Source organism: Pleurodeles waltl, chromosome 3_1 (genome assembly GCF_031143425.1).
Source record: "Pleurodeles waltl isolate 20211129_DDA chromosome 3_1, aPleWal1.hap1.20221129, whole genome shotgun sequence".
NCBI lineage: Eukaryota > Metazoa > Chordata > Amphibia > Caudata > Salamandridae > Pleurodeles > Pleurodeles waltl.
This window is the reverse complement of record NC_090440.1, coordinates 971,187,223-971,212,226: the sequence shown is the minus strand read 5'-3', so window position 1 is coordinate 971,212,226 and position 25,004 is coordinate 971,187,223. Positions and strand designations below refer to the sequence as shown.

Below are 25,004 nucleotides of genomic sequence, written 5' to 3'. Positions count from 1 at the left end.
GTCTTCAATTACTTCTGTTTTTTACCACAATAGCCATGACACAACTATATTTTGAAAGCCTGTGAGTGATTGAGTTAGCCAAATGCTAAAAGACAGGGTTTCCTATGGGCCCTGACCCTAGTAGGTAAATAGGCCACGAACTGTTGAAGTGGCCCTTGTGGGGAAGGAACATCAAGAGGGGGAAGCGGAAGAAGACAGACAGCAACTGGCCATAGAATAAAAGTGAAACCGCACACTGGACTGCAGCACCCACACAGGGTGTCAGGACGTGAGGTACACCGTGATAAACGCATGACTGTGTAATGAGCAACTGCATAATGAAATGGTGGGGCACCGGGGAGAGCTTAATGCAAGTAAATGTAAGAAGGTCTAAAGCTGTATTGTCATTTCATCAACAGGGTTCATTTACAGATGAGCACACATGAGGCCAGATGTAGGAAGCATTTTGCACGTCGCAAACAGCGAAAATCGCTGTTTGCGACGTGCAAAATGCACGTCGCAATGCACAAAACCCGTTTTGCGATTCGGTAACCTGGTTACCGAATCGCAAAATGGGTTTGCAAGTCGCAATTAGGAAGGGGTGTCCCCTTCCTAATTGCGAGTCGCAGTGCAATGTAGGATTGCTTTGTGACCGCGAACCCGGTCGCAAAGCAATCGCAGTTTGCACCCATTTGAAATGGGTGGCAACCCATTCGCAAAAGGGAAGGGGTCCCCAGGGGACCGCTTCCCCGTTGTGAATGGAACTACAAAGATTTTTTCAGAGCAGGCAGTGGTCCTATGGACCCTGCCTGCTCTGAAAAAATGAAACAAAAACGTTTCATTTTTCGTTTTTGTAAAGCGTCTCGTTTTCCTTTAAGGAAAACGGGCTGCATTACAAAAAAAAAAACCTGCTTTATTGAAAAGCATTCACAGACATGGTGGTCTGCTGTCCGCAGCAGGCCAACCATCCCTGTGAATGCCGCCACTCGCAAGGGAGTTGCAAATTTCGACCCACCTCATGAATATTAATGAGGTGGGCCTTTGCGACCCCCTTGCGATTTGCAGATGGTGTCAGGGACACCGACTCGCAAATTGCGAGTCGCTCTGACTCGCAATTTGCGGGTCGCAATTCGGAAGTTTACTACATCTGGGGCCATATGTATGAAAGCTTTTTCCCATAGACACAGAATGGGTAAAATCCTCTGGTACATTTGGCCCCTGGCCCCATGGTTCTTGCTTACATTTTGCACTTGATTCTAGCACCGCTTTCAGCAGGTGTGGCCCAATCTGGGCAGTGAATTCTGTGCATTTCCAGTCATAGCAGGATATCAGGCAAGGGGGTTGGTGTAAATATGCCCACTACGTGCGAGTGACCCTGGTACCGACACACGCTGTGAAGGAAATGTTCAGTATTTATTAATCTTATTAGTGAATGCACGCGCTGCAGAGAGTCGTGTGAAGCATACAGTCGACGTGTTGCAATCTTGACGGGGCTAACTTCAACTTTCATCCATGCCAGCATTTATAATCCGGGGGTCATACGTGACAGCATTTAATACTGGGAGGGATAGCTCTGCTATGTAAGCAGTTAGCATTCACTATCTGGAGCATAAGTTCTGATGTCGGACAAGTCAGTAGTTGCCGGGACAGCTCTGCGGAGTAACGTGTCAGAATTTAACACCTACAGCAACAGCTTGGCTTTCTGACGTGTCAGAGTTTAACGCCAGGAGGCTTTGATCTCCTTACTTACGGCCAGGGCCGGAGTGGGAATCAGTACCTACCCCTCCCACTTCTTGCCCTCTCGTCTTTTCTCTTTTTCCATCCAATCTCTTCCCGTCCCTTTTTTCTGACTCTATTTTTATCTCTTTTGCTCTCCATTTCTATTTCTCTTTTCTTTCTTCTCTTTATCTATCTCTCTTGATGCCCCGTGTCTGCTGCGGTTTGGCTCAGTAGCTGCAGGAAGTGACAGATGCACCGCAGCGCCCTCTGCCGTCAAAAACCGACATCCAGTGGCTCCTGACAGCTTACCTCCCCCCTGGGAAATGTCTGATGAAATAAATGTCCGACCCGGCCTTCTAACAGTGTAGGATGTACTGGACGAATAGCTCTGCTGTCCAAGCCAGGTAACCGTGACGTCTGAAGTGACAGCTGTGCTAAGATGTGACTAGGGAGCATCTCATAGGTTAGCACCTCTGAGGGATTGTGGGTTGATTGATAGCTACATAAATCTGTGTGCTGAGAACTGGTCCTGTCTATTTTCGATAAAAGAACTATTCTTAATTGCCTCCCTGTCTGCTTCCTCGCACCGGGTACTGCTCACGAGGCATACCCGAGCTCTTACCATTTCGGGTAACCAAATTAAAATACAAATAAATAAAAACAAATAGAGGAGTGTCTCTCCTTTAAGACCAAAGCAGGGTTGCGGCTGAATGCAGTCTGTCAGAGGAGACGGGCTCCTCGTGAGTAAAGCCTTGAGCAAGGAGGAAACATTCAGAGTACTGAAATTACAGCTAAGTAACGAAAGCACTATTAAGTGTTCTACAACTCATTCTAACACAGTATACTGTACTGTAAATCATTCCTTGAAACCTGGCAAACCCATTCCTGAAAGGCACATTGGCATTTCTACTTGACTTCTACTGCAGCAAGGAGCCGTCTCGTGTGGTCTGCTAGTACCTAACCTTGTCTGATCAGTGGCAGGCTGGAGCAGGTGTAAGTGTTTGGAAGTGTGTTTGATGCAGTATGGCCAATGAGGAAAGAGCTATGTGTCATGCCTGAGGTTCTGAGCTGTGCATCCAATCAATTTATCAATCAATCAGTATTTGAAGAGCACGGTTTATTACCATAGGGTGCCCAGGTGCTGGGTTGTTGGGCCAAGGTGAAAAGCCAGGTCTTGAGTCTCTTCCTGCAGTCCATCAGCGAGGATGATGTTTGGAGGTGGAGAGGGAGGTCGTTGGCAGCGAGGTCGGAGAAGGAGTGGCTTCCGATGTGGCAATGGCGGATGCATGGTGTCTGTGCGAGGGCAAGGAACGAGGAACAAAGGTTTCTTGATGCTTGGTGGAAGCTTGTGAATGGGGAGCCCGTGAAGGTTCCTCGGGTATTGGGTGATGTGGGTCCATTTTGGCAGGTTGAGGAACAGTCTGGCCACTGACGTCTGTATCATCTGAAGCCTTCTCTTCAGTTCGGTGGTGGTGTTGTATAGCTATTTTAGCCATGTTTTAGACACGTTGTTTTAGCCCACTAGGCCTGCCGCTGTGCACTTTTAATTTTATTACAAGACCGGACGCTCATATTATGCAGTCTTTTCTTGCTTTAATTTCTACAGCAGCCAAGTAAGAACTATATTTCCCAAAGAGAAAATGATAAAACTACAAAGTGACATCATAAAGAGAACGACCAATAGGACGTCGAGTATAACTATAACTATATTGACTGCAAACAACAAGCCCTCTTTTCTTGTTGCTCGCAGTCAAGATAAGTACTTTCAGCTTTGTCCATTTACTTGCTGTTATGATGTATTTATTTTTCAATTACATGTTTGTTTTCATATAATATTGTTTGGTACCTTTAATTGTTGTTGTGTGCTCTAATGCTTGGAGGTTGCAGCGCATCTCGTAACGGTCATCATTCTGCCGTTGGGAGACGTGCTGGGCTGCTGTGCCTTCATTTGTTCCTGCGTGTTTCTCCTCAGGTTTTTTGTTGCACCGTTTGCTCCGGTCAAAATTTCTCGACACAGAGTTTTTCCCTCGGGTTATTCCCCCATAGGAGTGGCCTAGTTAGGTACCGCCTTTCCCATTACAGCAGTAGGACTCAGTCTGTTTGGTTTACACGCCTCTCCTCCAAGCCACTCCCCTTTCTATCTTTCTCATTTTTAACCCCTTTTTTGCTGGCAGATATTTAGATTTATTTATTCAGTCAGTTTTTTTATTGCAATTTTGTCATTTTTATTTCTTCTCAGTATGTCTGAGGAAGAAGAATCTCAATTATTTAAAGAGAATCTAAAGTCTTTTATTAAGGACTCTGTTCAACAGGCTGTATCTGTTTCTATGTTGGACATTTCTAATAATTTGGAAGTCTCTTTGTCTAAGATGATTCCTGCCAATGACTTGCCTCTGCCAGGGGCAAGAAACATGCGGCTACCCTTCCTAGGCCCTCTAAAGGCGTTTCTGTTTAGTTTGGTCTTCCCACCGAGAGGTTTCTAAGTCGGGGCCCTCTTCCTCCACACTACATATTATGCAGTTAAGAGACACTGATGATGACGATGACTCTTTTAGTCACATGGATGACTTCGACGGATCTACGGCAAATAATTTCTCCTCCTGATGGTGGTGTCATTCACCCTGTGTCTTAAGTTTTAGTGGACCATTTAGGTGAACCTATGTTCAACCCTTCTTTCATGGTACACCTTAATTCGAAAGAATGGTTTCCCGCTGACCATGTCGCAGACTATGTTTCCTTTTATTTACGCAATGCAATGGATAAGGTTACCTGGAATAAATTGAAGTCGGAATGTCCCCGTCCCTCCTTACCCAACAACATTATGGTTACCCCTGCTATTGACCCAAACATGTTAATGTTTTTCACCAAATTTGGAAAGGAGCCCAAAACAGGGGTGGATAGAGGTTGGTCTAATTGCCAAGATAAACTGTTTGACTTGGTGGGTCCTCTCAATAGGATTTTTGATTTGGCAGAAGAGGCCAAGATGGAACAATCAACAAAATACCCTGTTGTACTTTCCAATTGGGCCCAATTTGCTATTTATATACTTGGCAATACAAATACTCAATTATCTATCGAAAGAAGGAAAAGTCTCCTACTGAAGATTGACCCCAAACTGGTGCCTTTGGCCTCTAAGGAAGAGGGCCCTTTGGCTAAAGGATTATTATTCGGAGACTCATTTATTAAGGATCTAGGCAAATATGTCTCTACCTTTGCCACCTTAGATAAGCGCCAACTTTCTTTAAAAAATATTTTTTCTTCACAGGTTTTCTCCATGGCCGGCAAAGGTAGGAGTCGCTTTGCCGGCCACTCAGTCAAGGGTCAATACCCCAACAGAGACTCCTTCAATCAGCAGAGCCAGCATGATACCTACTCAGGATACAAGCCTCGCTTCTATCCCCGCCAATCATGAGGGTATGTACCAGAGTCTATTCTAACAAAGGAAAACAATTTTCCGGTGTTTTCAATTCTGGCCCTCCTCCCTCAGGAGGCAGACTGGCCTTTTTTGTAGATTCATGGGGCCAGATGTAGGTAGGTCCCGATTTGTGACTTGCAAATTGCGAGTCAGAGCGACTCGCAATTTGCGAGTCGCAAATTGGAATGTAGGATGGTTTCCCTGACACCATCTGCGACTCGCAAGTGGGTCGCAAAGGCCCACCTCATGTATATTCATGAGGTGGGTCGCAATTTGAGACTCCCTTTGAGACTCCCGGCACTCACAGGGATGGTGGCCTGCTGGAGACAGCAGACCACCATGTCTGTGACTGCTTTTAAATAAAGCAGTTTTTTTTTTGTAATGCAGCCCATTTTCCTTAACCCCTTCGCTGCTAGGCCTTTTGCCCCTCCTGTGCCGAGCCTTTTTTTGGCTATTTGGGGCAGTTCGCGCTTAGGCCCTCATAACGTTTTGTTCACATAAGCTACCCATGCCAAATTTGTGTCCTTTTTTTCCAACATCCTAGGGATTCTAGAGGTACCCAGACTTTGTGGGTTCCCCTGAAGGAGACCAAGAAATTAGCCAAAATACAGTGAAAAATTTGTTTTTTTCAAAACAATGGGGGAAAAGGGCTGCAGAAGGCAGCTTGTGGTTTTTTCCCTGAAAATGGCATCAACAAAGGGTTTGTGGTGGCAAGATCACCATCTTCCCAGCTTTCAGGAACAGGCAGACTTGAATTGGAAAACCTAATTTTTCAATACAATTTTGACATTTTACTGGGACAGACCCCATTTTTACTATTTTTTGTGCTTTCAGCCTCCTTCCAGTTAGTGACAAAAATAGGTGAGAAACCAATGCTGGATCCCAGACGGCTAAACATTTCTGAAAAGTAGACAAAATTCTGAATTCAGCAAGGGGTCATTTGTGTACATCCTACAAGTGTTTCCTACAGAAAATAACAGCTGAAACAAAAAGATATTGAAATTGAGGTGAAAAAAACAGCCATTTTTCTCCACGTTTTACTCTATAACTTTTTCCTGCGATGTCAGATTTTTTAAATCAATATACCGTTACATCAGCTGGACTCTTCTGGTTGCAGGCATATATAGGGCTTGTAGGTTCATCAAGAACCCTAGGTATCCAGAGCCAATAAATGAGCTTCACCTTGCAATGGGTTTTTATTCTATACCGGGTATACAGCAATTCATTTGCTGAAATATAAAAAGTGAAAAATAGGTATCAAGAAAACCTTTGTATTTCCAAAATGGCCACAAGATAAGGTGTTGAGAAGCAGTGGTTATTTGCACATCTCTGAATTCCAGGGTGCCCATACTAGCATGTGAATTACAGGGCATTTCTCAAATAGATGTCTTTTTTACACACTGCCTTACATTTGGAAGGAAAAAATGTAGAGAAAGACAAGGAGCAATAACACTTGTTTTGCTATTCTGTGTTCCCCCAAGTCTCCCAATAAAAATGGTACCTCACTTGTGTGGGTAGGCCTAGCGCCCACAAAAGGAAATGGCCCAAAACACAACGTGGACACATCAAATTTTTTCACAGAAAACAGAGGTGTTTTTTACAAAGTGCCTACCTGTGGATTTTGGCATCTTGCTCAGGAAACCTGGGGAAAAAGGGGAAACCTAGGGAAACCTAGCAAACCAGCGCATTTTGTAAAACTAGACACCTAGGGAAATCCAAGATGGGGTGACTTGTGGTGCTCTGACCAGGTTCTGTTACCCAGAATCCTTTGCAAACCTCAAAATTTGACCAAAAAACACCTTTTCCTCTCATTTCGGTGACAAAAAGTTCTGGAATCTGAGAAGAGCCACAAATTTCTTTCCACCCAGCGTTCCCCCAAGTCTCCCGATACAAATGGTACCTCACTTGTGTGGGTAGGCCTAGCGCCCACGAAAGGAAATGGCCCAAAACACAACGTGGATACATCAAATTTTTTCACAGAAAACAGAGGTGTTTTTTACAAAGTGCCTACCTGTGGATTTTGGCCTCTAGCTCAGCCGGCACCTGGGGAAACCTAGCAAACCAGCGCATTTTTGTAAACTAGACACCTAGGGGAATCCCAGAAGGGGTGACTTGTGGGGCTCTGACCAGGTTCTGTTACCCAGAATCCTTTGCAAACCTCAAAATTTGACCAAAAAAACACCTTTTCCTCTCATTTCGGTGACAGAAAGTTCTGGAATCTGAGAGGAGCCACAAATTTCTTTCCACCCAGCGTTCCCCCAAGTCTCCCGATACAAATGGTACCTCACTTGTGTGGGTAGGCCTAGCGCCCACGAAAGGAAATGGCCCAAAACACAACGTGGATACATCAAATTTTTTCACAGAAAACAGAGGTGTTTTTTACAAAGTGCCTACCTGTGGATTTTGGCCTCTAGCTCAGCCGGCACCTGGGGAAACCTAGCAAACCAGCGCATTTTTGTAAACTAGACACCTAGGGGAATCCAAGAAGGGGTGACTTGTGGGGCTCTGACCAGGTTCTGTTACCCAGAATCCTTTGCAAACCTCAAAATGTGACCAAAAAAACACTTTTCCTCTCATTTCGGTGACAGAAAGTTCTGGAATCAGTGAGGAGCCACAAATTTCCTTCCATCCAGCGTTCCCCCACGTCTCCCGATAAAAATGGTACCTCACTTGTGTGGGTAGGCCTAGCCCCCACAAAAGGAAATGCCCCAAAACACTATCTGGACACATCAAAATTATCAAATGCAAAACTACCTGTTTTTGCAGGGGGGCACCTGCGTTTTTGGTCCTGGGCTCAGCAGCCTTCTAGGGAAACCTACCAAACCCAGACATTTCTGAAAACTAGACACGTGAAGGAGTCCAGTGAGGTGTGACTTGCGTTGATCCCCCAATGTTTTCTTACCCAGAATCCTCAGCAAACCTCAAATTTAGCTAAAAAATCAAATTTTCCCACATTTCTGTGTGGGAGCATTGTACTGGGACACATTTCATACTACCCAATGTTCCCCTCATCCTCCCGGTAAAAATGATACCTCATTTGTGTAGGTGGGGCAAGTGCTTGTGAAAGGGAAGAGCCAAAAACATGTCGATATTGAGGGGGAACAAAGTGGGTCCAAAAGGGCAGTTTGCAAAAAAACATATTTAGGCTGACAAGTGCAGCAGAATTTTTATCGGTATAGATGAGACAATGCTGGGTGGTAGGAATTTTGTGGATTCCTGCAGATTCTGGAAGGTTCCATCACAAAAACGTGGGAAAAATGTGTGATTTCTAGCAAAGGTGGAGGTTTGCAGGGGATTTTGGGTACAAAAATGGTGCGCGGTGCATGTGAAACACACCACCCTGGAATCACCCAGATGTTTAGTTTTCAGATGTGTCCAGGTCTTGTGGATTTTTCTACATGGCAGCGTCCCAAAGTCCATAAAGTGTAGCCCTCACCATTCCAAGTGGGATGATTTTGAGAGTAAGCCAAGTTCTCATGGCCCAAATGTAAAACTAAAACCCAAAATAATCAAATGTCTTCTTGCTTGCTGTGGGATCAGATGTTTTAGAGTGCGGGGGAGAGCTGAAATACTGTTACCCCCTTCAGTTGAGGTGGGGGCGTAACCAGGCCCATACTGGTTGGTAGCCACCACCCCAATATATATATATATTTTTTTAATTCCCTGGCATCTAGTAGACTTTCTACCCCCCGGGGTGTGGATCCGGGGTAATTGCCCCATCTGCCCACTAGTGGGCAGAACAACTTTGGCCCCATTTATTTGGGGTGGGGGGCAGATATGGCCAACAGTAATGTGCCCCCATGGGGAGCGACCCTTACCCAAGGGGCTGCCTCCCTAAAGAAAACACACGCATACACACACACCAATCCCTGGTGCCTAAGTGGTTTCTGCCCCATGGGGGCAGATTGGCCTAACAAAAATTGGTCGATCTGCCCCCAAGGGGGGCAGAAATGTTCTAAATACAATTTGCCCCCCAGGGGAGCGACCCTTGCCTAATGGGTCACTCCCCATCTCTAAAAAAACAAACAAACCAAAAAAAAAACACAAAAAACAAATTTGCTCTGGCGCCTAGAGGTTTCTGCCCCCCCTGGGGGTAGATCGGCCTAATAACAATAGGCTGATCTGCCCCCAGGGGGGCAGAAATGGCCAAAAATGGTCTAAATACAATTTGCCTCCCAGGGGAGCGACCCTTGCCTAATAGGTCGCCCCCCATCTCTAAAAAAACAAACAAACAAAAAAAACACAATTTTTTTTAGCCCTGGCGCCTAGAGGTTTCTGCCCCCATCGGCCTAATAACAATAGGGACCCCTTCCCTTTTGCGAATGGGTTAGCACCCATTTGAAATGGGTGCTAACTGCGATTGTTTTGCGACCGCGTTTGCGGTCACAAAACAATACAACATCGCGTTGCGACTCGCAATTAGGAAGGGAACACCCCTTCCTAATTGCGACTCCCATTTCCGTTTTGCGATTCGGTAACCAGGTTACCGAATCGCAAAACAGGGTTTGGGCATCGCGATTTGCTTTTTGCACGTCGCAAACAGCAAACTTCGCTGTTTGCAACGTGCAAAAAGTTTAGTACATCTGGCTCATGGTTTCTTCTCACAGATCCCTGGGTGATTCAATCTATTCAAGGTTACCTCTTAGAGTTTTATCAACCTCCAATACAATCCCATTTCCATCTTCCCCTTGTTTTTTCTCAAGATCAACATCAACTCCTCCACAGCGAGATCCAGTCTTTCCTCATCAAATGTGCCATAGAACCAGTCCGGATCGACTCTTCAGGTTTTCTCAGCACCATCTTCTTGGTTCAGAAAAAGAACCAAAAGTTTCGACTCGTTCTGAACCTAAAAAGCTTCAACAACTTTGTAGTTTATCATAATTTCAAGATGGAGACTATTCTGCATCTCCTGGGCATTTTACTACAAAGCAATTGGTTGGTCAGATTAGATCTTCAAGACGCTTACCTTACTGTACCAATTCATCCTTCTCACAGGAAATAGCTCCAATTTCAATAGGGAGATTCTTTTTATCAGTACAAAGTTCTTCCTTTCGGCCTCTCTTCAGCCCCTTGGTGTTTCACCAAGATTCTCAAGCCAGTAGCGGCTTTCCTCTGATCTCACGGAGTACTTTTGATCCTTTATCTAGACAACTTTCTCCTTCTGGCACACTTACATCTTTGTCAAAATCTTCTCCTCAAATTAGGATTTCTCATCAATTTTCAAAAATCTGCCATTGTTCCAACTCAAAAGCTGGAATTTCTAGGTTTTCTCATAGACACTACCCGATCTATTCTTCAACTTCCCCACCACAAGGTCACTCTTATAAAGAAGGAAATCCGTCAATCATTATCCCTTCCTCACATCTCTCTCAGGACTCTAGCTCGTCTGGTGGGGCTTCTTGCTTCTTCGATTCAGGCAATATTTCCAGGCCCTATTCATTATTGCGCCGTCCAACATTTAAAGATTCAACATCTTCACAAAGGTCTTACTTATTCCGATCCAGTTTCTCTAGACTCGGAGTCCAGAGAAGAGCTCCTGTGGTGACTGACACACTTAGATGCCTGGAACGGGAGAACAATCTTCTCTGCCACCCCAGATCTTGTCAGGATGGACAACTTAACTGCTGTCTGATATATCAACCATCTCGGAGGCACCAGATCCAAGATTTTAGCAACTCTAGCAAAACATCTTTGGGAGTATTGCTTACATTGAAACATCTCAGTCAAAGCAGTTTACCTACCAGGAAGTTTAAATACAGTGGAAGACTGGTATTCCAGACATTTTCAGGACTCTATCAATTGGCAACTGCATCCTTCAGTGCTCAATCGTCTTACTTCCATCTTTGGCAGCATGTCAATAGATCTTTTTGCCTCTCACCTCAATTCTCACCTTCCTTCCTTTTTCAGTTGGAGACAGGATCCACAAGCCCTGACTACAGACGCTTTCCTCCAAAATTGGCCGCTAACCCATCTTTATGCTTTTCCTCCTTTCCTTCTCATTCCTTGGGTCCTTGCTCATGCACGCAGGCAGCAAACTTCACTAGTTCTCATAACACCTTTTTGGCAAGCACAGCCTTGGTACCCAACTCTGTTGGAACTGGCAACAGACCGCCCTGTCTGGCTTCCTCCTTTCCCCGACTTGCTGCTGGATCCTCAGGGTCGGCAACACTACATGGTTATCGATAAATCCCTTTTTCTCATTGCTTGGAAGATTTCAGGTTGTCCTGGAGAACCCCAGGAATTTCGGAGGATGCTATCAAGCTCATCCAACAGTCTAGGGCCCCTGGTACCTCGAGAGCTTATAAATATGCATGGCTCGCTTGGTGCAGCTGGTGTATGGACAGGACTTCAGATCCCTTTTCAGCTGATGTAGTATTGGTGGTAAACTTCCTCGTTTCATTGGCATCACAGAGTAAAGCTCACCGCACTATCAATACTTACAGATCAGCAATTTCAGCTGAACATTACAGAGTCAACAGCAGACCGATTGGTGAACATCCTTTGATTTGCCAGCTATTAAAGGGAGTAAGATATGTTATTCCTCCATCTCCTAAATATAACATAATGTGAGATGTTAATTTGGTGTTAAAAAATTTCATTGCTTGGCCAGAGAATGCATTTCTTTCTCTTAAACAACTTTCTGCGAAGTTAACTATGCTTTTATGTTTGATATCTTTAAAGCGCGTTTCAGATGTTAAAGCCTTGGATGTTACCTCTTTTTTCTTCTCTCCTTTGGGTGTTTCTTTTCAGGTTCGGAGATGTACTAAAACTAATTTAGCTTCTATTCTTTATCTGTTTTTTCCCACTCAACCCAAATTGTGTGTTGGAAATTGTTTAAAGAGTTATGTAGCTTGTACTGCAGATTTGAGATCATCCTCGTCTTCCCAATTGCTAATTTCTTTCCAAAAAACCCACAAACCTGTTTCCTCCCCTACTTTGGCCCATTGGGTTAAATGGATCATAATCCTAGCGGGGATTAACATAGACTCATTTGGTGCCCATTCAGCCAGAGGGGCGATGGCCTCTCGGGCTTTCTGGGCTGGAGCTTCTTAGCAGGATATTCTCAAATCTGCAGACTGGTCTAACGAAAACACGTTTAGAACTTTTTATTGTAAACCAATTTCACATGTTTCTGATTCTGTTGTTTCTATGCTTTGAACGTGAATAATATAAGCCTCCGGTCTTGTAATAAAATTGAGATTTTCCTTGCCTTGGTGTCAGAAAGGCTAGATTTTATTAAAGACACAGAGGTGAGTATTATCCCACCACTTTTATTAACCCTTCCCTGTTTTTTGTTACAGTTCCAACTCCCCCTCCCGGCGTTGGCTCCTCCTAGTTCACATGGTTTTCTTCCATTCGCACAGGAATGCTTCCTTAATGGATCTTCTCCCTGGAATCGTTCCGCATCTCGTCAGTTTAACAACTGTTTTATTGACCTTCTCGCTAATTTGACTATTTTTTATGCTGTTTTGTTTGTTACTTATACGCCTCTTTAGTTCTCGCATCAAGAAAAGAGGGCTTGTTGTTCGCAGTCAATATAGTTATAGTTATACTCAACGGCCTATTGGTTGTTCTCTTTATGATGTCACTTTGTAGTTTCATCATTTTCTCTGTGGGAAATGTAGTTCTTACTTGGCTGCTGTAGAAATTAAAGCAAGAAAAGACTGCATAATACTCGCCTCCGTGTCTTTAATAAAATCTAGCCTTTCTGACACCAAGGCTAGGAAAATCTTAATTCAGTTACATTTTATTCAGTACTGCTATATTTTTCTAGCAATAGTCACATTTGCAGTGCTGTTTTATTTTCCTTCTCTCATTGTACTTTCGCCTAGGAAAGCATCACGTTCTTAGTAGAACATTTATTTCACTTTGTGCTTTCTCCAAGGCTACAGTCAAATAGGGTTGCTGACAAACGTGGTATGCTGTGTCTCCAACATTCACAGAAAACACACACTCATACGTGGGGACTATTTCTTAGAATGTCAGCTGTTTTATTATAAAAGACCCCTTTGTTCTTGACAAGTTAAAGGGAGATTCCAGTCAGATGTCCACGACTGTATGCTGATTGCTGCAGCTACTTGCTCAGACGGCTGGACCCCTGATCCGCATGGGGACGGTGTCTCTCTAGACTACAGGCTTCTTCGTCCAGGTATGAGGGATGACGTACTCCCAGCAGGGAACCTGAAGGGCAGATTAGGCTTATTACGCTGTGCTCAAAAATGGTATAGATAGGAGAAATATATATATCTCCTAGTGACAGTATGTTTTACTCTGTTAGTCACCTGCTTGTTTTTATTGTGTTTTATCATCCTAGTTATTGCAATACATGCCTTTTATCTAAGATGCAGTTTCAATAAACCCATATATATTTTGCCTCTGTTGTCTTTGCCTGTATGAGACCTTTTGGTAACTGAGAGAAAGGGATGGGATCTGACCACGATTCCCCTCAGGAGTCTTTCTTGTCATTCGCCCAGTTGCCACAATAATCTCCGTCAGAGATGAGGTGCTGCTAGTTAGCTGGAGAACCTGGATTAGGTCGGCAGGCGTCATGTGGTGTGGTATCATACTTAGTACCCACAATCCATGCGATCCTGTCTCCCAAATCCAGTAGCCTCATTAGCATAATAAGAAACTATGCGACATGGCACCACCAACATTTGGTCAGGCACTAATATTCTGATCCTCCTAAGTATCTCTGTCTCATCTAAGGCTAAAGACACCTTGATACTATATACTATATACAGAGACTCAGTGGTATTGAGGATTTCCTCCTCAGCTAAATAGGTAGTACCTATCTTGAGCTGTAGGTTGTTCAAGCTTGAACCTTAAAAGAACCAATCCCCACTTTGTGTCCTTATCTCTGAACATACTTCTGTGATTAAAATGGCAAACCCACAACAAGTAGCAATTGCAGTAAATATGCGACCAACCCTCACTGCACATTTATTGGCTAATGGCCTAACGGCCCAGGGGGGTCCAGTCACATTTGTTGTTGAGGCTCATCCAGCCTATAGAACAGAAAGTTTTTACTCTTGGGTCACTTTTCCAGCAGTAGATGGGAATACAAATAAATTTCACCACTACACACCTGCAAACATACCTGCACAATAGAGAGCTTATGCATATTTAGAAATACCCTCATCTTATCAAGACCATAATAACTGGCTTGATGGCACCCTACCCATAAAATATTACATGTTAGCTTAGGTCCTCTGAGCAATGATGGCCCGACCTGTCCTTTATTGGCCACATATACACCACATCCTGATGCAGCAACCTTAGCAGTAGCTGAGGTTCGCCGCCTATATATAGAACTCACAACACTATACAGACTATTAGTACAGTTTGTTATGCAAACATTAAATACTAACCCAGAACGTGCTGCCCCAGTGCAACAACATGCAGTCACGCCCAGCATTAACCCTGCAACTGTACATTCGATTATGGGTAAGGTACCTACCTAGCGGGAGGAAATTCCGTTCTGGTTAGCTAAAAAAATAAATGCGCTAGAAGCAGTCTTTCCCCATACAGGACCTCGGGATAAACATAGAATTCTCACTTCGTGCTTGCCATTTGGGATGGTTCCCACAGTTGATAACTGCAATACATGGGGCACGGTATTTGGCACGCTTTATACTACCGCACACGGTACACCAACACTTGCCAGTCTTCCGGAGGTGTTAAAACAAATTCAAGATGAACACGGGGCTGCCCCGGCCCTGGATTTAGGGATGCAATTAATGGGCAATTTTGCCACGGTATCCTCATATTAAGTAACCTTAAAGGGGAAGCTGTTGCACTAGCAGTGTGCATGTGGCTCAGGGACGTTCCTGCACAGAATCAAGAACATGAGATACCAAAGATTATCGCAGAGACCTATTTAAGTATTGGTCGAGGTAGTCTAGGGGTCAGACCGATTAAACCACAATTTCAAGGCAGATCTAATAAAGATGCTATCAAACAAGCACCTAAAGGTTCCAAAAACACTGGGATAAAAAACAACAAACACCTAAAAAAGAAAGGGGAGAATCTCCAACCCCACAAAATAGGTATAACCTTAGAAATAGGGATAATATAAAAATGCCTGACAGATATCAATATGCTGATACATGCCAATCTCGTTCCTTTCAGGACTCACCCGAAAAACGCAGTGAGAGAGGTGGGCAGTCAGAGCAGTGAACTGAGTACGTGAAACCGAGAAAGGACTCACAACGCTCGTTTAAAGTTTCAGTTAAAAAAGAAGAGACACTTCCCCAACAAAAACCCCAATTTAAAAAGAAAAGGGTGGCAGCAGTTACAATTCAACATGCGACTCAAGAAGAGGGCTTTACTGAAGAACAGGAAGTGGGCACTTGCACTGCTCGACAGTGCAGCAGAGGTTACAATAGTTCGCCAGGATCTTCAAGAGCATCTGGAGGTGAAAGCAACCGATGACTTCTTAAAAGTTGAGACTGCAGACCTGAGTGTCTCCACACCCTATAGGGTGTACAGAGTAACTATTCAGTTAGAAGGAGACATTGAACGTAGGATAGATGCCATCTTTTGGGACCCCGTCGTTTCTATTCATGATATTTTGCTGTCTGAAAAAGATTGGCCACAAGAATTCATCCACAATCTCCCTTATGGAGAGGATGTGATTGAAAAATCCTTCTTGCCCCTTGTTCCCAGAAAGCTTGTTGAAATGCATGTCATTGATTGGGCAGTGGCACAGGCACCCGTGTTATATTGCAATCACGTAGGATGGGACAAAGTTTCCCCCTACCACGTAATACCAATAAAATTCCACCCCAACCTCAGTACCCAATAAAATATGATGCAAAAGCACCTGTGAGGGAAATCCTCAACCAATTGGAAAACCAGGGTGTCATTAAACCCTCTGACCCATCCATAAATAATCCATTATTTCCAGTCCCTAAACCCAACCATTCATATAGAATAGTCTTAGACTACAGACATTTAAACAGTCACATAAAAACATTTGCCATACAAAATGCACACAGCACAGCACTTATGAACAATATAGCGCGCAAGAATTATACAACAACCCTGTATATATCCAACGTGTTTTTCTACCAAAACATAGCGGCTGAAAGTAGGGACTTAAGTTTCAGCACCGTTGGCTCTCAGAAAAAATTCTGCTGACTCCCACAAAGGTACAAAAACAGCCCAGGACTGTTATCAGCTCGTGTAACATCTATACTACACAACATTGACCCTGAGGCGGTGTCATATGTGGATGACATTTATCTCACAGATGACGACCTCATGCAACATTTAAGATGGGTAGCCCGCATTGTTGTAGGATTTTCCGAAACTGGCTATAAATTCAACTTCAAAAAAAATATTTAGCCTTCCTTAGTGTCCTGTTTCTGGGATACGAACTTTCGGATGAAGGCAGGAGCCTGGCGCCCCAATTTTTAGAAAAAAAGCTCCAGTCTGTGTTGGGCTTTTTAAACTTTGGCAGAACATATATTCCAGATTATGCACAATGCATTAAACTATTGTATGACTTAATACGTCCTGATTTTACTAGCAAATTTTGGACAGTCAAACATTCTAAAAGCTTTGCAAAAAGACATGCTTGAAGCAAAACTCTTGCACACAAGGAACAATAAAAAACATTTGGTCATCAGAGTAATTGCTGTTGCCATTGGTTTCTCCTATGTGACATTCAATGCGCACGTTTTTTGTATGTCCACATTAATGTTATGTTTACGTTTTTCATAATCACTAGACACCATAAGTTGCCTCTTTGCTTCCAAGTTATAGTTGTCAAAATCAAACACCACCACATTACCCTCATAACATAGGCCCTCATTAGGACCTTGGTGATATATACCGCCTGCAGCCGTGGTGACAGCTGCCAAAAGACCGTCCCCGCAGCTATCAGCCGTCCGCCGTATCATGACCACAGCCAGATTTCTGCCAGAAGAATGGCGGTAAGGTGGCGCTGCTGCCAGCAGCAGCGCCACAACAGTAGACCGCCGCCGGCCGTATTATGAGAATAATATGGCCTGGCGATGTTCTGCTGTTGGACCCTGCTGCTGGCAGCAGCGCCTCATCCCGTCTCCTGCCGGGGGACCCCCTGGATCCAGGTAAGTGGGTGCTCTGACAGGGGAGGGCGTGGAGGGTGTTTTGTGTGTGTGCCTGTGGGGGTGTGTGTGTATGTCTGTGTGTGCATGTATGCGGGTGTGTGTTGCGTGTGGTATGTGTGTGCATGTTTTGGGGTGTGCGTGCATGTATGTTGAGTTGTTTGAATGCGTGTCTGCGTGTATGTATGTAAGTGTGTGTGGATGTGTGTGAGAATGGATGTATGCATGCGTGGATGAATGTTGGAATGGGTGAATATATGCGTGTGTGCGCGTGTGAAGGGAGGGGCGTGTATGAAGGGTGGGTCTGGAGAGGAAGGGGGTGGGTGAGGGGGAACATGGGGGGGGAGGGGCAGGAAAGACCCCTATCAGTGACAGGGAAGGGATTCCACGAAAACCATGGCGATAGGTGGGGTCATAATCATGCAGGCGGGCAAGTGACGGCCGCCGGGCGGGAGATTGAAGTCTCCAGCCGGTGGTCGTTACCGCCGTGGCGGTCAGTGTGGTACATTGGCGATTTGGCTTCATGGTCATAATATGGAGGAATGGTCATAATATGGAGGAATGTACCGTCTGTCCTCCATATTAATGCCGACCGCCAGGGTCATAATGACCCCCCATAATGACAAATAATTGTGCAAATCATTCAAAGCTTTACCTTTTTTAATATTCAAATAGTTGTTAAAAAATGTTTTCTTCATTTTCTCAAAATCACAGCCAACCATATCAGAGAAAATATCAATCACATATTTGTTTTGGAAGATTACAAATAAACTTTTGTTTCTCCCTTAAGACAATATCCCCTGTAACATGTTCTTCAACATTAGGATCCTTGACTAAATCCTTTATATCAGGAGGTGCAGAATCTTCTAATCTTAACAGTACTTGTATATCATGTTGATCCTTAATGGTTGTCTCTGATATATTTGGAGTAATCACTATTTCAGTGTGCCTCTTAGGCATAGTGGAAGCATGTTTCTACTGCTGTAATAGTCTGATAAATTTAAAAAGATCAGTCTTCAATTTAAATTGATTACAGTGCTGTGTGGGGGCACATGTTAATCATTTACACAATATATTTTCTTTTGTCCTTACTAAGAGGTCTACAGGAGAGATTCACAAGCATGTTGTGTGCTGCTGTTTCATCTCCTCTCTTATCTTCAACCTTGTTTTGACTCCTCTGATTGATATTTCTTCTACTCTGCTTTTCTCTACCTCCTTTTCCTCTCGTAATGATCTCTAAATAAATAAATAAAACCAGGACTTGTAAAGCACTGCAAATCATCCATGAGGGGCTCAAGGTGTTGAGTTGTAGGCACAGGGAGATTAAGGGGGTGATTCTCACCCTGGCGGGCGGCGGAGGCCGCCCGCCAGAGTTCCCCTCTCCAGAATACCGCACCGCGGTCATTAGACCGCTGCGGGTATTCTGTGTTTTACACTGGGCTGGCGGGCGACCGCCAAAAGGCCGCCCGCCAGCCCAGTGTAAAACTACCTTCCCACGAGGACGCCGGCTCAGAATTGAGCCGGCGGAGTGGGAAGGTGCGACGGGTGTAGTTGCACCTGTCGCGAATTTCAGTGTCTGCAAAGCAGACACTGAAATTCTTTTTGGGGCCCTCTTACGGGGGCCCCTGCAGTGCCCATGCCATTGGCATGGGCACTGCAGGGGCCCCCAGGGGCCCCGCGACACCCCATACCGCCATCCTGTTCCTGGCGGGAGAACCTCCAGGAACAGGATGGCGGTATGGGGTGTCAGAATCCTCCATGGCGGCGCAGCTTGCTGCGCCGCCATGGAGGATTCATTTGGGCAGCGGAAAACCGGCGGGAGACCGCCGGTTTTCCACTTCTGACCGCGGCCGAACCGCCGCGGTCAGAATGCCCAGCGGGGCACCGCCAGCCTGTTGGCGGTGCCCCCGTCATTTTAGCCCTGGCGGTCTTGGACCGCCAGGGTTAGAATGAGCCCCTAAGTGACTTGTCCATAATTACAGGATGTTGAGCCGACAGCTAGACTTGAACCTGGTTCCTGCAGTGCTGTCCCCACTCTCTTTTGGTTGGATCTCCATTTCCTGTTCTAAGCATTCTCTACAAACCTAATTTTCTTCAGTTCATCTAAAAAACTATTAGATCCACTTTCTGCTGTGGCATAAGTTTCCACTATCGATGTTGAAGGGTATACACTTGAGGTGTCTGATAGAGAGATACTGTCCTGTGATGGTACCTTACTGGGTGCTCCTTTCCTTAAGTTTTTATCAAACTTTCTTGCATACGAATAGAGCCGTCCCTGTCTGTAATCCCTTTCATCACAGGTAAACTTAGATCTATTTCTATCCTTAGTACTTTAACCATGATATCCCTGTAACCTTTTGTTTTTTTAAGTGAATTTCTATGTTTTTTAATTCTGTTTTCTAACTATAACGTCCATGTAACCTTTGTTTTTTTCAGTGAATATATAATATACATACATACACACACATATATAATTGTATTTTAATTTTTTTTAATGAAAAACCAAGTATGTTAAAGAACTTTTGGATACGTTTGTTTTGATGGAGGAAATGGAATAGTATTTTTTATACCTTTTTCATTTTTTCTTACATTAAATTTGAATATAGGTGGCCTGGAGTTGCAGTAGAGGCCTATTTTCCTTAAAACTTTTTATTTTTTTCTAAGGGAAAAAGTTTGCACATTTGTGGGAGGTCTGGGGGCCTGGGTTTAAAGTACTGGTTCTCCATCATTTTCCTGTGTGTTTGTTGGTGAAATGTGCACTAAATGAACACACAAGGGAAGTCAGAAAGAAATAAAAATTAAATTAAAGTAAAGAAAACTAGGTGGGATTGGGATCCGAATGAGGTGGATTGGATTGAAAGGCTCCTAGAAGCAGGAAAAGCACGATGGAAAGCTAAGCAGGAGCAGGCTGGATAAAACAAAATGGCTGTGTGTTGCCCACTGCGTGGTGCCGTTCACACTACAGGCACTAAAACTGGCACGCAAGCAGTGTGATATGCATTTTCCATCCATTGGTGGAATTCCGTGGAATCTTGCGGAGTTTTTATGCAACTAAGCATGATTCTGAGGAGTGAAATTTGACAAGTTCCACCCAGGCCTACTACAGGGGCAGTTCTGCTGCCTGGTGGATAATCATCTAATCTCCAAAGGGGCGGCCTGATGCTCTAGGTCTGCTGTTTGAAGCAAGTGCTTTTGAAGTATGGAGGGTTAGCTCTGCTGAGGAGATGGCATGATCTTCTGGAAGGGCAACTCTGCTTTTTGAGGAATGAGAATGTATAATTTGGAGAGACAGCTCTGTAGCATGTAACACCAAAATCAGTAGCTCTGCGGTCTGAAGTGAAGTGCTGTACCATCCAGAGAGATTGCTCCGTGGTGTGAGCACACAATTTCAAGAGTGATAGCTCTGCTTTTTGGAGTGAGCACAAATAACACTTTGAAGGCTTGCTCTGCTGTGTTAGGCAGAGATGTTTCAAGGCATGAGCAGAGTGGGCAATTGCTCCTCAGAGCCACCAACCTTCCAAAGCCCCCCCTGAAAAAATGAACTTTCTCTCCATTTGACATCTGTCTATTCTATTTTGCTATATTAACTACTCTGTCTAAATTTACTTCCTACTCTGTCTTTCTCTACCTATTCTCATCTTAAGGATTTTTGGGTCAACAGGCAAGACATACTTAAAAACAAAATGTAACATATAATTTAATATTGTTGAGATCACATGGGATTGAATAAGCAGAAAATTGGTAATAAGATTCAAAGTTTCCTGAATAGGGGTCCCCAAAGTATGTCTTGCCCGGGGCCATCAAAATCCTTGAAATATGAGGTGTGGAACTCTACAATTTAGAGCAGATGAGACAGCTAGTTCAAATATTGGCATGCAATTTGGAGAGTGATAGCTCTCCTGTCTCAGTGTAGTGCCTACAAAAGCATTATGGTTTCTCGAAAGTATTTTGTCATTGATCAATGTTTTCATTTTGCAGTGTCAGTGAAACGGCCAAAGCTCACACTGCACAGTGGACTGAACACAACACTCTGCCGTTGCCTGAGAACAAAGACTCACCAAAGTCATCAGGAAAGGTAGGTATGGGTGTGTGGGGATACCCCGACTTTAATGTGCCATCTGACGACTGAACAAATGTAAATGTTTCCCCATACATGCAAATGTATACCAGTCGCAGCTTGTGGGGTTCACAGGGGGCGGGTCAGCCGGCACGCGGGGGAGGGGGTGGGGAGAACATTAAAAACATAAAAATAAAATCAATTTTAAAAAACGTACCTCCACTCCGCACGCCGCTCTGCTCCTCTCCCGTTGCTCCCAGCCTGCCCTGCAGCCAATCCTGACGCTGCTCAGAGCAGGGTAGGATTGGCTGGGAGCGCCAAGCCAGAGCACTCCCAGGCAGACTTGTAGCTTGTGGAGGCTCTCTCCAGCCCAGCAACTGAGAGAGCCTACTGCGCATGTGTGTTTGGCCGGCTCGAGATGGCCGGCCAAACATACATGCTCAGTGAGGGGAGTGCACAGTGCGTATAAATGTGCACACAAACATTCAAATGTATACCCACATGTTAAGAGGTCTTTTCTCTAGGTCCTCGGCCAAACTTGACAATGTTCATTCTGGAGTTATGTCTTTCCCCACCAGTGCCTTATGCATATGCCGTTACTGTATTGCAAGTGTCTCCCTTTGCACACTTTACTCTCCAATGTGAGCAAGTCAAGCAACCAATACTTACTCTAGGAGGTGTTAGGGGACTTGGAATTCAGAAACTGTATGACCCGCGCTACTAAATTCAATGGGGCAGATCTAAGAGCCCCTAGTGCCTTCTTGCGCCACATTAGCATCATTTTTTAAGCTAATGTGGCCCAATGAGGCTAAAATCGCCACACCAAATTTACCAAGTGGTGCAATGCCCACCATTGCTTACAATGGGCCTCAATGGGCTTTGCAGGATTAGCGTCAACATTTTTGACACTGATCCTGAAAAGCTCTGAACTAGCGTCAAACATTTTGATGCTAGTTCCCTAACTATTGCCATGTTTCCCCATGTCTTAGATACGGCGTACACATGGTGGCGTTAGGGGGCCGCAAAGGGGGCAAGAAAAGTGGTACTGCATTGAGTGCAGCGCCACATTTCTTAAATCTGGTCCAATATTCTCAATGTACAATCAGAGCTATAAATTTGAAAATAATGCATATTTTCCTGATAGGAAAACTAAGACCAATAGAAAAACAGACGTTTCTAATACCTTGTGGGACTGAGATACATCCCTAGACACTGTTGTAGCATTTATGTAGTCATGCTGCTACTAAACAAGTGACATAGGGCCCTATGACCAGTTGTATCCTTTGGAGAAGGGTTTGGACATTTTCAGCAGTTTGGAAGTGGTTTATTATATGCTATGTTTAGTACAAGTCAGTGAAGCAGAGGACACTCCTGGGGTCTCAAGTCATACATTAGTAGGACTGGGTTATCTTGGTATTCAGAGACTAAACCCCAGACTCAAGTGCCCATATAGTAAACAGTGTCTTTAGGGTGCTGACCAGTTGACACCCACCAAAGAAAGCCTCCATCGGTTCAAGGGTTCTTATCATTTGAGTTCTCAGTGCTGAGAGGTGACTAGCTACAAGGTCGTAAGCGTTAACCACAGGCCGCCTCCACATTTTACAGTGGTGCCCCCTTAATGTGCCTTACACCACTGCCTGCTGTGAGTGTAATAATGTCAACTGCTTCAAACCCTACGTTCCAGAGGTACTACAACTCTTTATGGACATCAGTCAATCAATCAATCAATCAGAGTATTTGTAAAGTGCACTACTCACCAGTGAGGGCCTCAAGGCACTGGGGGGGGGGGGGCGGGGGGCTGCTACTGCTCGAACGGCCATGTCTTGAGATGTCTCCTGAAGGTAAGTAGGTCCGGTGTCTGACGAAGGTGGGTGGTAAGAGTGTTCCACCTCATGGGGGCGAGGTGGGAGAATGATCTTCCACCTGCGGTCGTTCTGTGGATGTGTGGGACAGTGGCGAGGGCAAGGGCGGCGGAGCGAAGCTGTCGTGTCAGGGTATAGAGGGAGAGCAGTATGTTGAGGTATTCTGGTCCAGTGTTGTGCAGTGTCTTGTGAGCATGGGTGAGGAGTTTGAATGTGATTCTCTTGTTGACGGGGAGCCAGTGTAGGTCTCTCAGGTGGGCTGTGATGTGGCAGTGGTGGGGATGTCCAGGATGAGGTGTGAGGAGGCGTTCTGTGTGCGTTGCAGTCTTTTCTGGAGCTTGACCGCGGTTCCTGTCTAGAGGGCATTGCCGTAGTCCAATTTGCTGCTTACAAGGGCTTGGGTGACCGTCCTTCTGGTTTCAATGGGGATCCATTTGTAGATCTTGCAAAGCATGCGTAGGGTCTTGAAGCAGGAGTAGGAGATGGCGTTGACTTGCTGGGTCATTGATAGTGATGAGTCCAGGATGAATCCCAGGTTGCGTGCGTGGTTGGTGGGTGTCGGTGCAGTTCCCACTGTGGCAGGCCACCAGGAGTCATCCCATGCGGAGGGGGTGGAGCCAAAGATGAGGACCTCAGTCTTGTCGGAATTCAGTGTCAGGCAGCTGTTCTTCATCCATTCCGTGATGGCCTTCATTCCTTCGTGGAGGCTGGTCTTGGCGATGGCGGGTCCTTGGTGAGGGAGAATATCACCTGGGTGTCATCGGCGTATGAGACAATGTTGAGGTTGTGAGATCAGACAATGTTAGTGAGTGGAGCCATATAGACGTTAAAGAGGGTCAGGCTGAGGGACAATCCCTGGGGTACGCCGGTGACGATTTTTGTGGCTTCAGAGCAGAATGGAGGTGATCCAGTCCAGGGCTCTGTTGTGGATTCCTGCATCATTGAGCTGTGTGCGGAGGGTGTGGTGGCAGACGACGTCGAACGCGTCTGAGGGGTCCAGGAGGATGAGGGCCGCTGCTTTGCCATTGTCAAGTATGGTCCTGATATTGTCAGTGGCAGCGATGAGGGCGGTTTCGGTGCTGTGGTTTTTGCGGAATCCGGATTGGGATTGGTCCAGAGTGTTGTTCTCCTCAAGGAAACAGGTCAGTTATTTGTTGACAATTTTCTCTATGTCTTTTTCCGGGAAGGGGAGCAGAGAGATGGGCCGGAAGTTCTTGAGGTCCTTTGCTCCGCCTTGGGTTTCTTGAGGAGGGCGTTGATCTTGGCGTGTTTCCAGCTCTCCGGGAAGGTGACGGTCTCGAAGGAACTGTTGATGATCTTCTGGAGTTAGGGTGCGATGACGGAGCTTGCTTTGTTGAAGATGTGGTGAGGGCAGGGGTTGGATGGTGATCCAGAGTGGATGGTGTTCATGATTTCAGTGGTGTCGTCATTGATGTGGGTTCAGGACAGCATGAGTCTGGTGGTTGGTGAGTCTGTGATGTCGGTGGTTGACGAGGGATCTGAGTACGGAAGCTGTCATGGATGTCTGCGATCTTGTGGTAGAAGAAGGTAGCTAGGGAGTCGCAGAGGTCTTGTGATGGCGGGATGTCACTGACGTTGGAGCCAGAGTTGGAGAGCTCCTTCACGATGTTGAAGAGCTCCTTGTAGCTGTGTGCATTGTTGTCGATGCATCCTTTGAAGACAGTTCTCTTGGCGGTTTGGATGAGTTGGTGATGTCTGCAGATGGCGTTCTTGAAGGCTGTGTGGTTGTCCGGTGTCGGATCTTGGTGCCACTTCTTTTCAAGTCTTCAGCATGTTTGCTTGGATTCTTGGAGGTCGGCCGTGAACCAAAGTCCTTTCAGTCGGTGTGTCTGTTAGAAGGTTTTCACAGTCGTCGATCC

General features: G+C 45.2%; 1 protein-coding gene across 1 annotated transcript in view; it reads left to right on the top strand.

Annotated features, from left to right (window-relative positions):
* Nucleotides 1-25,004, top strand: part of CRYBG2 (crystallin beta-gamma domain containing 2) — a 332,393-nt gene that overhangs the window by 78,070 nt on the left and 229,319 nt on the right. The window contains exon 2 of the mRNA XM_069224031.1: nucleotides 21,184-21,280. Within this exon, the coding sequence (XP_069080132.1) occupies nucleotides 21,184-21,280 (97 nt within the window). The remainder of the gene's footprint in view (nucleotides 1-21,183; nucleotides 21,281-25,004) is intronic.